General features: G+C 45.4%; 1 protein-coding gene across 3 annotated transcripts in view; it reads left to right on the top strand.

The window, feature by feature from the left end:
• DOCK2 (dedicator of cytokinesis 2) overlaps nucleotides 1-13850 on the top strand; it is a 518836-nt gene that overhangs the window by 214982 nt on the left and 290004 nt on the right. For all 3 annotated transcript variants that reach the window (XM_045027214.1, XM_045027215.1, XM_045027217.1), the window contains one exon: nucleotides 12133-12228. In XM_045027214.1, coding sequence (XP_044883149.1) covers nucleotides 12133-12228 — 96 coding nt within the window. The remainder of the gene's footprint in view (nucleotides 1-12132; nucleotides 12229-13850) is intronic.

Here is a 13850-nt window from a genome sequence, read left to right as displayed (position 1 = left end):
ACATCATTAAAGTTTCAGAGGCAAGCCCCAAAAGCTAGGAAATGCCAGAATTAAGGTTGCCTGTGCAACCTTAATTTAGCCCCCTTGTGCATGTCTGTTATGGTAGTCTTTAGTAGGGATGCCAACAGTACCTTATTTCTTCATCTCTGTACAGCAAGATTGGGAGTTGCTGAGTGCTGCAAAAAAGCAACAAGAAATATCCTGGAGAATGTAGGGTTATTAATTATTATTATTATTTATTGATTGATAATATCAGGAGGAGGAGTGGAGTGGGGTGTTAAGAAAACTATTCCTTATTTTTGGCAAACCTAGTCTTTGGTTCCATGATTGCATACTGTTTTTCCAACAAGACCTCTGCCTCCTTTAATGTACAGGATAGATCAGCTCTGGGATGAATCTGGGTCTGTAGTGAAGGAAGTTATTGTCTCTATTACCTCTGACTCATTTGTTGCTGAAAGTGGATGGCAGGGGATTGCAGGATGAAAAAGAATAGTCTCATGGTTAAGGCAGTTGAATGCTGGCCTGGAGTACTGGATTCTATTCCTGCTTCTGCCACAGAGTTTGTATGTGATGCTAGGTTAGTTACTGAAACCAGACTTTTAACAGGAGTCACCAGTTGTGTGTTCCACAGTTTCTGGGTGCCTGTCTTGAGACCCTGGGGTCTGGTTTTCAGAAGTGCTAAGCACAGTTGAAGCTGAAGTCCATGTGTGCTGTGTTTTGACCATTTAAAGTGCTATATAATGATAAATATCTGAAAAATCAGGTACCAGGCATTTCAAATTGGGCACTTAATCTTAGTGGCTACCTATGAACTTGTTCTCTCTATGCGTCAGTTCCTCACCTGTAAAATAGGGATAGTACCACCATCTCATCTCACAAGGGTATTGTGAAAATAAATTCATTATTGTCTGTGAAGCACTCACTATTGTATCTGGTGACAGTCCTAGAACAGCCCATGAGGAACGTGTTAATTCCCTCCGCACAGCAGGGTTTGAATACTGAGCACTAAATAAGTCCTGTGGCCACACGGGGAGCAATGAGAATAAAACAATATTGAACAGCTGCTCATTTGGTGAGCAGCATCTTGAGGCAGGGGATCCTGTGGAAGAAATAGTATAAGTTCTGACATTTCCTAACTTGTAAGGGTTTGACTTTGCAAACTTTTCCACCATATATGAGTGTATGCTGACTGAATACAGGCCATTGCAAACTTCTACACTGCACTCTGCTGCAATGTTTCAAACTTTATTTCTAGCACCCCTAGTTTTGGATATTATTAAAGCGGAGGTATAGATATAATCCTACTATAGCAAATGGATGGATAATGGATCATGGTAGTGGATAATGGTAGGTGAAATTTGTCAGATGAATAGTTGATTCACCCCAAAATGCAGTTTCGGTCGACCTGATGCTGTTCATGAATCTGTCGAATAGTTTTGAGAGTTGGAGGACTCCCATATAATTTTTAGTCCAATGATTGAGAGAGACCTGTGCCAGAATATCCCATAGCCTCCCATTTCCAAGGTCAGTGCTCTGCCTGATATTTTAAAAGTTAGAAGAGAGTCTGCCACCAGCCAGAAAAGTCCATTTTGAGTCTGTTAGTTAAAACCAAAATGGATGTCTTTCTGTTCACTGAATTTTTTTGCAATTTTTAGATTCAGTGTAGGTTGAACTGCTTCCCTCTCCCTGCTCCCCGAACTGCCAGAGAACTGAAAAATAAACATCTGCCACTACTAAATTGAGACCACTAATCCCATTGCATTCACGATGCGGATTGACACATGCTCAAACTAGAAGAGATCTTGTCTTCCAAACTGCAAGTCTAAGCAAATACTTCTCAAATACCTCACTTACTCACAAACAGTTGTCCAGGCTGTTCAGCAAATACTTACAACAATTATATTTATAGATGTCAAGATCAGTTTGTGAACAAACTGGGTAAATTTGCCTTAATTTTATACCCAATGAATAACTTCTCCAGGCCTAATAAAATGAGCGGGAATATAAGTCATTAATTATATAGTAACTCAATAATGGGGGAACTGTGTGTATGGATGTTGGAACCCTAGCAGCATGTTCAATAATTTGAACTCTTAGAGGGATAGACTGAGTCCATAAATAATGTTTAGTAGCATATAGAAACTAGAGGTATGGATTTAATACATATAATGAAATATTTGAGAGGATAACTTTCATTCTAGCAATATGCCTGAGGTGCTGAAAAAATGGGCAGATTCAGTAACTGCAAGGGTATGACCATCAGATGATAGTTAAGAATCTGTGATCCATCCCAAGGTTCTGAAATTTATTAGCATAGCATAGGGAGGAAGAGTACTTGGTATGTTAATCTTGGGATAGTAAAAACAACTCAGTGCATCCTGTTAATCCAATAAAAAACTATTCCATTTTATTAGAGTTGTGTTTCAAACAGTTCATTACTTTTTAGGCTTCCAAAACTAGCCAAAATGGTAACGGTAGAAAAAACGAAGACAGCTACTTATACTTTGTGTATATAATTTGCATACCAATAAAAATTAATGACTTTTTATAAATGAAACCCTGAAGAGCATTATAAATATTGGAGTTGATAAGCCAACCAGAGTTGGTAACTCTGCTCTTGTAGAGGTGGCAGGTATATTGATGAACAAGTGACATGGAGTTAAGAACATAAGAACGACCATGTTGGGTCATACCAGTGGTCCATCTAGTTCAGTATCCTGTCTTCAGAGAATGAACAGACGAGGGCAATTTCTCGACTGATTCATCCCTTGTCATCCACTCCCAGCTTCTGGCAGTCAGAGGTTAGGGATACCCAAAGCATGGGGTTGCATCCCTGACCATCTTAGCTAATACCCATTGATGGACCTATCTTCCATGAACTTATCTAATTCTTTTTTGAACCCTGTTATAGTTTTGGCCTTCACAACATCCCCTGGCAACAAATTCCACAGATTGTGCATTGTGTGACGAATTTCTTCCTTACGTTTGTGTTAAACCTGCAGCCCATTAATTTCATTGGGTGACCTCTGGTTCCTGTGTTATGTGATGGGATAAATAACACTTCCTTATTCACTTTCTCTACACCATTCATGATTTTATAGACTTCTATCATATCTTCCCTCAGTGGTGTCTTTTCCAAGTTGAAAAGTCCCAGTCTTTTTAGTCATTCCTTGTATGGAAGCTGTTCCATACCCCTAATCATTTTTGTTGCCTTCCTCTGTACCTTTTCCATTTCCAATATAACTTTATTGAGATGTAAAAGCAGCAAAGAGTCCTATGGCACCTTATAGACTAACAGACGTATTGGAGTATGAGCTTTTGTGGGTGAATACCCACTTTGTCAGAGGCATGCATCCGACGAAGTAGGTATTCACCCACAAAAGCTCATGCTCTAATACGTCTGTTAGTCTATAAGGTGCCACAGGACTCTTTGCTGCTTTTACAGATCCAGACTAACATGCCTACCCCTCTGATTTATTGAGATGGGGTGACCAGAACTGCATGCAGTATTCAAGGTTTGGGCATACCATGGATTTATATACTGGCAGTAGGATATTTTCTGTCTTATTTTCTATCCCTTTCCTAATAGTTCCTAACGTTGTTACCTTTTTGACTGCCAGTGCACATTGAGCAGATGTTTTCAGAGAACTATAGATGATGATTCCAAGATCTGTTTCTTGAATGGTGACACCTAATTTGGATTCCATAATTTTGTATGTATAGTTGGGATTATGTTTTCCAACGTGCATTACTTTGCATTTATCAACATTGAACTTCATCTGCCATTTTGTTGCCCAGTCACTCAGTTTTGTGAGACTCCTTTGTAACTCCTCACAGTCTGCTTTGGACTTAACTATCTTCAATAATTTTGTATCATCTGCAAATTTTTCCACTTCGCTGTCCACCCCATTTTCAAGACAACCTATGAATTTGTTGAACAGCACTGGTCCCAGTACAGATCCCGGGGGCAGGGGGTGGTGGGAGAGGGGCATGTCATTCTCCTGATCATCACAAACCCAATTATCTATATTTCTAATGATAAAATCTCACATTACCATTACCTGTCTCTTCCTAATAACTGGGATTCCCTCCCCTGGAGAGAGATCCTCAGCGTGAGATGGTACTATGACATCATCTAGAAGGAGGGTCCCAATTATGGGATTGTTTCCCTCCACTCCACTTGGTTGTTCTCCTTCCCCAAGACTTTCATCCTCCTTGATAGCACAGAGAATGTCAGAGTGGAGTTGGGCTGCTCTACTGTGTGTGGGAAAGTCTCATCTATGTACCTCTCCATCTCCCTTACCTCCTTCAGTTCAGCCATTCTGGTCTCCAGAGGCCGTACTCTATTTCTGAGGGCCATGAACTCCTTGCTGTGAAAGCACACGCATGCCATCTGCCCACGAGGTGGGTAATCTACGTGTTGCATTCAGTGCAATAAACTGGATAGCCCTCACTCTGCTGCTGGACTTCTGCCTGCATTCTTTTTATTCCTGCAGTTTTTTTTCTTGGGTGTTTTTTGTTTTTGGGGAGGGTGTGTTATTTTGGGGGGGGATGTTTATTGGCCTATGTGTAGAGAATATTAATGAGATGTATCTGGCTCTCAGACTCCCCCTCTAAACTCCTGTGCAAAACAACCCTGTTAGCTGCTCCTGTCCATTAGCTCCTCTGGTAGCTTAGGAGCGAGCTGTTTTTAAACCCCTATTCTCCCTGTCCCCTGGTTAATGGTCCTTAAAGGGAATAGGGGTCAAAGCCTCGTTAAGAAGCTCTCAGCCCTTGCCTAAAAGGCCAGTAGGCTCAGCATATTTCTTTCCGCTTCTCCCTCCCCCACCCCCGCAAACAAACAGACCAACTATATACTTCAGTCAAGCAGCAAGCACACAACCAACCAACCAACTCACTCACCCCAAGGTCACATGGTCACTCCTCCTTCACCTGGAGAATTATCTGGCAAAACTCCCGTTATCTGCTCCTGTGCACAGTCGTTCAATAGTTCAGTCAATGGCTTAAAATAAAGCTTCAGGTTTGTTTTTCATGTACTAAATATTGCCACAGAGTCTGGTTTATTCCCCAGCCTATAACCAATCTCCTGGGAGTGACCCTTTTAATACGCTGTGTCCCAAGGACCCACACAGTTCCACAGGGACAGGCCCGTGGCCTCTGCAACTCTGAGACTGGGCCTTCGGCACGAGCGATCCTTGTCTGTCTCAGTGCCCCCTGGCAGCAAATCCTGCCAAGCCAGAGTCCTGCAAAAGGCTTATATTGTGCCCCCTCAGGGTACAATGTTCTGAGTGAATATTTACAGAAATACAGGCAGCCTTTTCAAAACAATATAACCATTTATTAGTCACCTGGAGTATGGAAGGTTAGGTTAGCATAGAGAGGCAGAAGTTAAGCCATGACCCATCCTGGTGAACCCAGTGCCGTGATGAGCCAGCCCAGCTATGATGATGGACTCCATCTCTGGCTCCCTCTCTTGTCCTTTTATTCATCCATTCAGAGTTTCTGTGTCCCTCCAAAAGGGCCGCCTTTCTTTCCAGTCACCTTTACACCTTGTTCTCCAGCTCAGGTCACAAGACCTGTCTACTGGGGTTTCCTGCTCTTAGGGTATGTCTATACTACAAGAGTAGTTCGATTCTACTTAACTCGAATTTGTGGAATCGACCTTACGAAGTCGAATTTGTGTATCCACACTAAGGACACTAATTCGACTTTGTGAATCCACACTAACGGGGCAAGCGTCGACATTGGAAGCAGTGCACTGTGGGCAGCTATCCCACAGTTCCCGCAGTCCCCGCTGCCCATTGGAATGCTGGGTAGAGCCCCCAATGCCTGCTGGGGGAAAAATGTGTCGAGGGTGGTTTTGGGTAACTGTCGTCATTCAACCGTCACTCCCGCCTGCGGGCAATCAGTTCGCGCACTTTTCTGGTGAGTGACAGCGCGGACACCACAGCACTGCGAGCATGGAGCCCGCTGCGATTATCGCTGCACTTATGGCCATTGTCATCCACCTCTTCCACAGTCGGCTGCTGAGAAATCGGGCGAGGAGGCTCTGGCAGCACGGTGAGGACATGAAGTGTCAGAGTGGCACAGACCTCTCAGAAATCACGGGATCCCGCGCCGTGGAGATCATGGTGGCAATAGGTCATGTTCATGCTGTGGAACGGCGATTCTGGGCCCGGGAAACAAGCACGGACTGGTGGGACCGCATAGTGCTGCAGGTCTGGGATGAATCACAGTGGCTGTGAAACTTTTGCATGCGTAAGGGCACTTTCCTTTAACTGTGTGACTTGTTGTCCCCTGCCCTGAAGTGCAAGGACACCCGGATGCGAGCAGCCTTGAGTGTGCAGAAGCGAGTGGCCATAGCCCTCTGGAAACTTGCAATGCCAGACAGCTACCGGTCAGTAGCGAACCACTTTGGCGTGGGCAAATCTACCGTGGGGGTTGCTGTGATGCAAGTAGCCCACGCAATCGTTGAGCTACTGCTCTCAAAGGTAGTGACCCTGGGAAACGTCCAGGTCGTCATAGATGGCTTCGCCGCGATGGGATTCCCAAACTGCGGTGGGGCTATAGATGGAACTCACATCCCTATCCTGGGACCGGCCCACCAGGCCAGCCAGTATATTAACTGAAAGGGCTACTTTTCAATGGTGCTGCAAGCACTGGTGGACCATAGGGGACGTTTTACCAACATCAATGTCGGATGGCCAGGCAAGGTTCATGACGCGCGTGTTTTTAGGAACTCTGGTCTGTTTAGACGCCTGCAGGAAGGTACTTTCTTCCCGGACCACAAAATAACTATTGGGGATGTGCAGATGCCTACAGTGATCCTCGGGGACGCAGCCTACCCGCTAATGCCCTGCCTCATGAAGCCCTATACAGGCGCCTTGGACAGTGACAAGGAACTCTTCAACTACCGGCTGAGCAAGTGCAGAATGGTGGTGGAGTGTGCTTTTGGACGTCTCAAGGGGAGATGGAGGAGCTTACTGACTCGCTCAGTTCTCAGCGAAACCAATATCCCCATTGTTATTGCAGCTTGCTGTGTGCTCCACAATCTCCGTGAGAGCAAGGGGGAGACCTTTATGGCAGGATGGGAGGTTGAGGCAAATCGCCTGGCTGCTGATTACGCTCAGCCAGACAGCCGTGCAATTAGAAGAGCCCAGCGGGAAGCTCTGTGCATCCGGGAGGCTTTGAAAGCTAGGTTCCTCAGCGAGCAGTGTGACCTGTGACTATTCAGTTTCTTTACAGAGAAGCTGAACCTGCCCCTGTTTCTTTACCCAGTTACTGTTGACTATCCTCTGCAGTTACATACCCCGTTCACCCCGTTTCCCCCCTTCCAACACACGTGTAAAAATAAAATCCATGTTTCATTGTTACTTAACAACGTTTTCTTTATTAATGACTTTGCGTTAAAGGGTTGAAACTGGGACGCAGACTGTGCTGGGTAGGGTGTGTAGTGATGTAAAGACCGCTTCTAAACTCGAGGAATGACAGGCTCCTGCTCCTAGAGCGGTCCGCAGTGCCGGACTGGTTGTTTCAACGGAGCCTGCCATCCCGCCTTTTTGGGACTCTGTGTGCGGGGGCTATGTGACCTTGCGGCGGGGGAGGACAGTTACAGATTCCCCTGCTGCATGGCTCTGTGGTCCAAGACAAGGACCGCTGCATAAGATCTGTAACCGCCCTCCCCCGCTACAAAGTCACGTACCCCGCACCCACACAGAACATGGAAACCACCTCCCATACCGACCAGGGTACCTACTGACTGCACTGTGTGTGTGACCTGCTGCTGATCCTGCCCCCGTGTCTGTACCCTGGTAAAGGTGACTGTCCTATGCAATTACCAACCTCCTTCCCCCACCCCTTTCAAACACAGTCTTCTGTACAAAAACATGACGGAAACAGTAATTAACAGCAAAGTATTTTTGATAATCAACTAAATAGTTAGGGGATGAAACTGGGATTGGGGCCTGGGTGAGTAAGGAAGGGAAGGACTTCTCAAAATTTAGGGAATGAGAGCTTTTGGGTAATTGAGCACTCTGCTGGGGTGGAGTGACAGTTTTCAGGGCCCCTGGCGCCCCTCCTTCTTGTTATTTTGGGTGAGGGGGGTATGGGACTTTGTGGTGGGGGAGGGCGGTTGCAGATACACTGCAGGGGGGCTCTGTCCTCCTGCCTGCGGTCCTGCAGAACATCCACAAGGCGCCGGAGCGTGTCCGTTTGCTCCCTCATTAGTCCAAGCAGCGTTTGAGTCGCCTGCTTGTCTTCCTCACGCCACCTCTCCTCCTGTTCACTGTGTGAGCGCTGGTACTGAGAGAGGTTCTCCCTCCACTGGCTCTGCTGGGCCGCCTCGGCTCGGGAGCAGCCCATAAGTTCAGCGAACATCTCGTCCCGTGTCTTTTTCTTTCACCGCCTAATCTTTGCCGGCCTCTGTGAGGGGGATGCTGGGGCAGGTCGGGAGACAGTCGCAGCTGTGTGATGGGAAAAAGGGAGTGAATTCCTTGCAAAGATACATTTTTGCGAACAATGAACACAGTCTAGTCTGTCTCTGTGAACAAGACCATGGACAGCACCTATCTCATGCGTACTCAGGACAAGTTTGAATTTTCGGCCTTCGCTTTCATTGCCTGGGGTCTTGCACTGGAGATCAGACAAGCGGTTCAGGACAGCAGAATCCGTGGAGCAGCCAGGCATGGTAAGCCGTAGACTTTAGGCTGCTTAAAACTTAATGTATAGCAGTGCCCTCCTGCTGCAGGCAATCCGGAAAGCATAAACTCTGCCCCTGTTCCACCCCCTCGCGGCTGTCCCCGGGAAAGATCCCTGTATGCTGCCCCTCTTCAGCCTCCACCACGTGGCGGTAAACCGACGCTTATTGTTATGCAAAGGAAAAGTGAAGCATTCCCAATACTAACATTACCCTAATTCCCCTAATTCAATGCAGGAGTCGCCGAGTGAGATCACCCTGAGGAGGGTCACTGAGGCAGATAGAGAGCGCATGCTGCGTGAAAGCCAGCACAAACCAGGGGCCTATGCTGCCATGCTCGTGGAGGCAATGCTCCCAGCATACCTGATGACAGCCTGGCGTGGAAAAGTGTGCTACCACGGAGCACCCAATAAGGCAGCTCTCCCCAGGAACCTCATGCGTAGGCTTTTCAATTACCTCCAGGAGAGCTTCGTGGAGATCTCCCAAGAGGATTTCTGTTCTATCCCCATATACATTGACCTTCTTTTCACATAGTTAACATTCCTGTTCTTTCAAAAATAAATGTTTACATGTTTATAGCACTTACCGACTGATCCTTCCCCTGATTCAGGGTCCGGGTTAACGGCCGGGGAGGGTTGGTAGGGGATCTCCGTGAGGGTGATGAAGAGATCCTGGCTGTTGGGGAAATCAGTGCTGTAAGCGCTGTCACCTGCCTCGTCCTCCTCAAACCCTTCCTCATCATCCCCGTCCGCGAACATCGCCAAGGAACTGCCCGTTGACACTATCCCATCGTCAGAGTCCACGGTCACTGGTGGGGCAGTGGTGGCAGACCCACCGAGAATGGCATGCAGTGCCTCGTAGAAGCGGCATGTCTGGGGCTGGGCTCCGGAGCGTCCGTTTGCCGCTTTGATTTTTTGATAGCCTTGTCTCAGGTCCTTGATTTTCACGCGGCACTGCGTTGTATCCCGGCTGTATCCTCTGAGTGCCATGGCTTTGGAGACCTTCTCGTAGGTCTTTGCATTCCGTTTTTTGGAGTGCAGCTCCAAAAGCACAGACTCATCGCCCCACACAGCGATCAGATCCAAGACTTCCCGGTCAGTCCATGCTGGGGCCCTCTTTCTATTCTGAGATTGCATGGACTCCTCTGCTGGAGAGCTCTGCATCGCTGCCAGTGCTGCTGAGCTCGCCCCGATGTCCAAACAGGAAATGAGATTCAAACTGGCCAGACAGGAAAAGGAATTCAAATTTCCCCGGGGCTTTTCCTGTGTGGCTGGTCAGAGCATCCGAGCTCGGACTGCTGTCCGGAGCGTCAACAGAGTGGTGCACTGTGGGATAGCTCCCGGAGCTACTAGCGTTGAATTCCATCCAAACCTAGCCTAATTCGACATGGCCATGTCGAATTTAGTGCTACTCCCCTCGTCGGGGAGGAGTACAGAAATCGAACTAAAGAGCCCTCTAGGTCGAACTAATTAGCTTCCTGGTGTGGACGGGTGCACGGTTAAGTCGAATTAACGCTGCTAAATTCAACATAAACTCCTAGTGTAGACCAGGCCTTAGGTATGGATTGTTCAGTCAGTGGGGCATCTATTTGTCATGCTGGACCCTCTGTTGATTTGGGTTGGCTTCAGATAGTTTTTTTTAACAGCTCTTCATTTCATCAGACAGCAAGGTGACCTAAGGGCAAACACCTCCTGTCTCCTGTACTGTTCCAGTAGCAGTGTTATCCTTTTGCACCCAATGGGTAGCAATGCAATGTACAGAGGGAAACTGAGGCATGCTAGGTTTCATAAAATATATTACAGAAAATTCCCATTTTGTCAAAAACATGAACTGAGGAATAACTTTATAGCAGCAAAATAATTCTAGTACAGCAGGATATTATGAGTTTGTAAAGTATAAAAAGCCACAAAATATATATTCAGTTAGTATTAAGTGACTAATAACTCAGAAAAATCAGTGAAATTAACATCAGAATCATATTGCCCTAAACTTTGTGATGTAAATATATTGAATTGTTTGAAAAGGAAATTTTTTTTAAAGTTTTGGAAGACATTTGTTTGAGAACTTGCCCAATTGTATTACATGCTGATTTCTTTTATTACAGGGTTATAAATCCTATACAAATAGGTTTTGTGATAAAAATACAGACAAACTTATTAGCTGTTGCTATGATTTGACTGTATTTCAGAAACAAAAACTTGCAAATGTCACTGGAGACTACTACCAACCATCTTCAATTTGTAAAATTCCAATGATTACCATGACAGATGTGAAGCTATGGAACATAATAAAGAGTATGAATGAAGAACTGCAGACTTACAGCTCTGTTAAATGAAAAATAGGTCTGGCTCATGTACTGGGGAACTTCTCAGGATTACATAAGTCTGAAAAATCTGCTTATGTGGTCTGCTGGCAGGTGAAGCCAGTTGTACTGTCCAGGGCTGGCTCCAGCTTTTCTGCTGCCCCAAGCGGCAAAAAAATAAAGAGTGGTGGCACTTCGGCGGGAGCTCCATCGCACTTCTTCTTCTGTGGCAGTTCGGCGGCGAGTCCTCCCTCTCTTCCTCTTCGGCGGCAATTCGGCAGCAGCTCAAAGAGGAAGAGAAGCAATAAGGGATCCGCCACCGAATTCCCTCCAAAGACCCGGACGTGCCGCCTCGATACTGGACGGAATGCTGCCCCTTTGAATTGGCCTCCCCAAGAACCTGCTTCCTACGTTGGTGCCTGGAGCCAGCCCTGATACAGTCTTGAGTGAAAGACTTAAGATTTCATCTATGTGATTTCTGAGAGAGTTATGTTTTAAAAAACTAAACAAAACCCAAAGTATTCATAGAGACATGACAAAAAGTCTCTTGATTAACTAGCAGAGTAGGCTTAGTGAGGGATACATGCAGTAGCTTCCATATTATAATTTTTTTTTAAAACCACGTTTCTCAGCATAATGCTTAAGTGCCTTGTGAAGAAGGATTACCACCACAGTGGGTGGTGGTCTGGTTGTGAGATGCAAACCTGGAAACAAATATATTTTTCCTTCACTGTACAATTATTCCTTAGTCATACAACTTTTTTTAAAAGCAAACTTGGTGGCTATTAGCATTTGTAACTGCTTGTGCCATAGTTTAGTTTTCTCCTGGACACATGTTCTCTGTTGCTAGGCCATTATGATAGTCTGATAACCAACCATATTGACTGGAACTAATGTGAGACTAGGGAGGGGTGTTGGCAAGAGAAGGCTCATATTCTGCTTGCCTTACTGAAATGAGTATTCCTTTTGAAATGAGTGGGATTGCTCATGTGAGCAAGGCAAGCAAGACTAGTCCAATACTTCACTCAAGGACGTCATTCAACTATTGAAAGTATCAGTAGTTACTAACCAAATCTTTCTTCTGCTTTAAAAAATATTGAGTTCATGTAAATATTGGCTTCATCTTATTTTACAGGAGTCAACTTATCATCACATTCAAGAACTAATGGTACAACTACTACGCACAGTGAACAGGACTGTTATTTCAATGGGGCGAGATGACACCTTGATAGTGAGTAGTATTTTTAAATTATTTTTTTTTAAAAATACATCTTCAGCATGCCTTAAAGATGGGTTTTCATGCAAACCCATTTTATTCCATTTTTTCTATTAATGCTGTATCTGTAATATTCATTCTTGGTGGTCTTTTGGCAAACTGGTTTTCAGGTTTCAAATACAGGGGCTAAATCATGTTCACCCTCGTAACACAAACGGGCTTGTTACAAACAGGATGAGCACAACCCTGAATATTGCCAGCAGGATTTGGGCGTTAGCCACTGTCCTGTTTATATGTTAACCCCTTCTGTGTTGAAGTGAGTTACTGAATGCCTGTATTTTAAGGGGAGAATCTACCTCGCAGAAAACAGTGTTTCGATTAATTTAAAATGAAAGTACCTGCTTAAAGTTGGTTGTCTGAATAGCTTATATAAAATGTTTTTACCTGCAGCCCCTTCAGCATTTCTTCTGCTGAGTTTCAGAGATCTCTTGCTTTTCAGAGCATTAGGACATTATCCTTCTTATCAGAAAGGAGACGGAGAGGTGACTTGACTACAGTGTATAAATACCTTCACAGGAAGGAAACACTGGTTACTAAAGGGGTCTTTATCTAGCGGAGAAGGGCTAAGAAAAAACAGCGGCTGGAAACTGACGCCAGGCAAATTCAAATGAGTAACTAGGCATAATTCTTTAGCAGTGAGGGGTGATTAATCATAGAAACAAACTAGGAAGGGAAGTGTTGGACTCTGTCTCTTGATGTCTTCAAATCGAGATGGGGTGCTTTCTGGAAAATATGCTTCAGTCAAACACAAGTTATTAGGCTAAATACAGGGTTAAGTGGGTGAAATGTAATGGTCTGTGATATACAGAAAGTCAGACTTGATCTAAAAGTCTCTCTTGGTCTTAATCTCTATGAATCTATGGAACTAGCTGCTTTTTTGGCTCTGTGTCTGGAAGGAAGATGAAAAGTCCATCTTTTGTCAATGGCTCTTTACAGTGGGAACATCAATCTCTTGTCCCAATCTGGTGAACGCTGCATGCAAAAGGCCATAGTCACTGGGGATGCTAACCTAAGTGCGGGAGATGCACAGCTCCAGGGCCTGGGAATGCTGTGGGGGGCAGAGCCAATGATTTTAGGCCAATGGTTTACTGCTGCTGATCTATGATTTAATTTAGGGACAGATTCTGTAGTGCTTTCTGTGTTTACTCTTATGGATAGTCCCATTGATTTGAATAGTACTACGTGTAGGGAGTAAAAGTTGCAGAATCTGGCCCTGCATTTGTATGTTGTTTGTTGTTAGGCTGGGAAAGTGGCTGCATGGGTCACAAACTTTGTTGAGACTGATGGGTGTGAATGCACCCTTCACTTAATTTAGCTGTAAAGATGAATTAATCACAAGCTTCCACCTAAGACAAAAGGGGTATGTGAACCTACCCAGGTTTAGACTAGGGTTACCAGTGTAAGTGGGAGAATGGTCTCGCTATTGTGGGGAACTTTCTGGCTTATACACTACCTCGGTGAAATGGGCTAGCGAAAGGATCTGACTCCTCGCTCCCACTTCCTTTACCCAGAGGCCTGCCTGACGTCAAGGGCTCCCCTTCCACTGTCCTGTGTGACAGAGTCCTTGTAACTACGAC

Source organism: Mauremys mutica, chromosome 8 (assembly GCF_020497125.1).
Source record: "Mauremys mutica isolate MM-2020 ecotype Southern chromosome 8, ASM2049712v1, whole genome shotgun sequence".
NCBI classification, from domain to species: domain Eukaryota; kingdom Metazoa; phylum Chordata; order Testudines; family Geoemydidae; genus Mauremys; species Mauremys mutica.
Note: the sequence above shows the minus strand (reverse complement) of the source record. Positions and strands in the feature narration are given on the sequence as shown.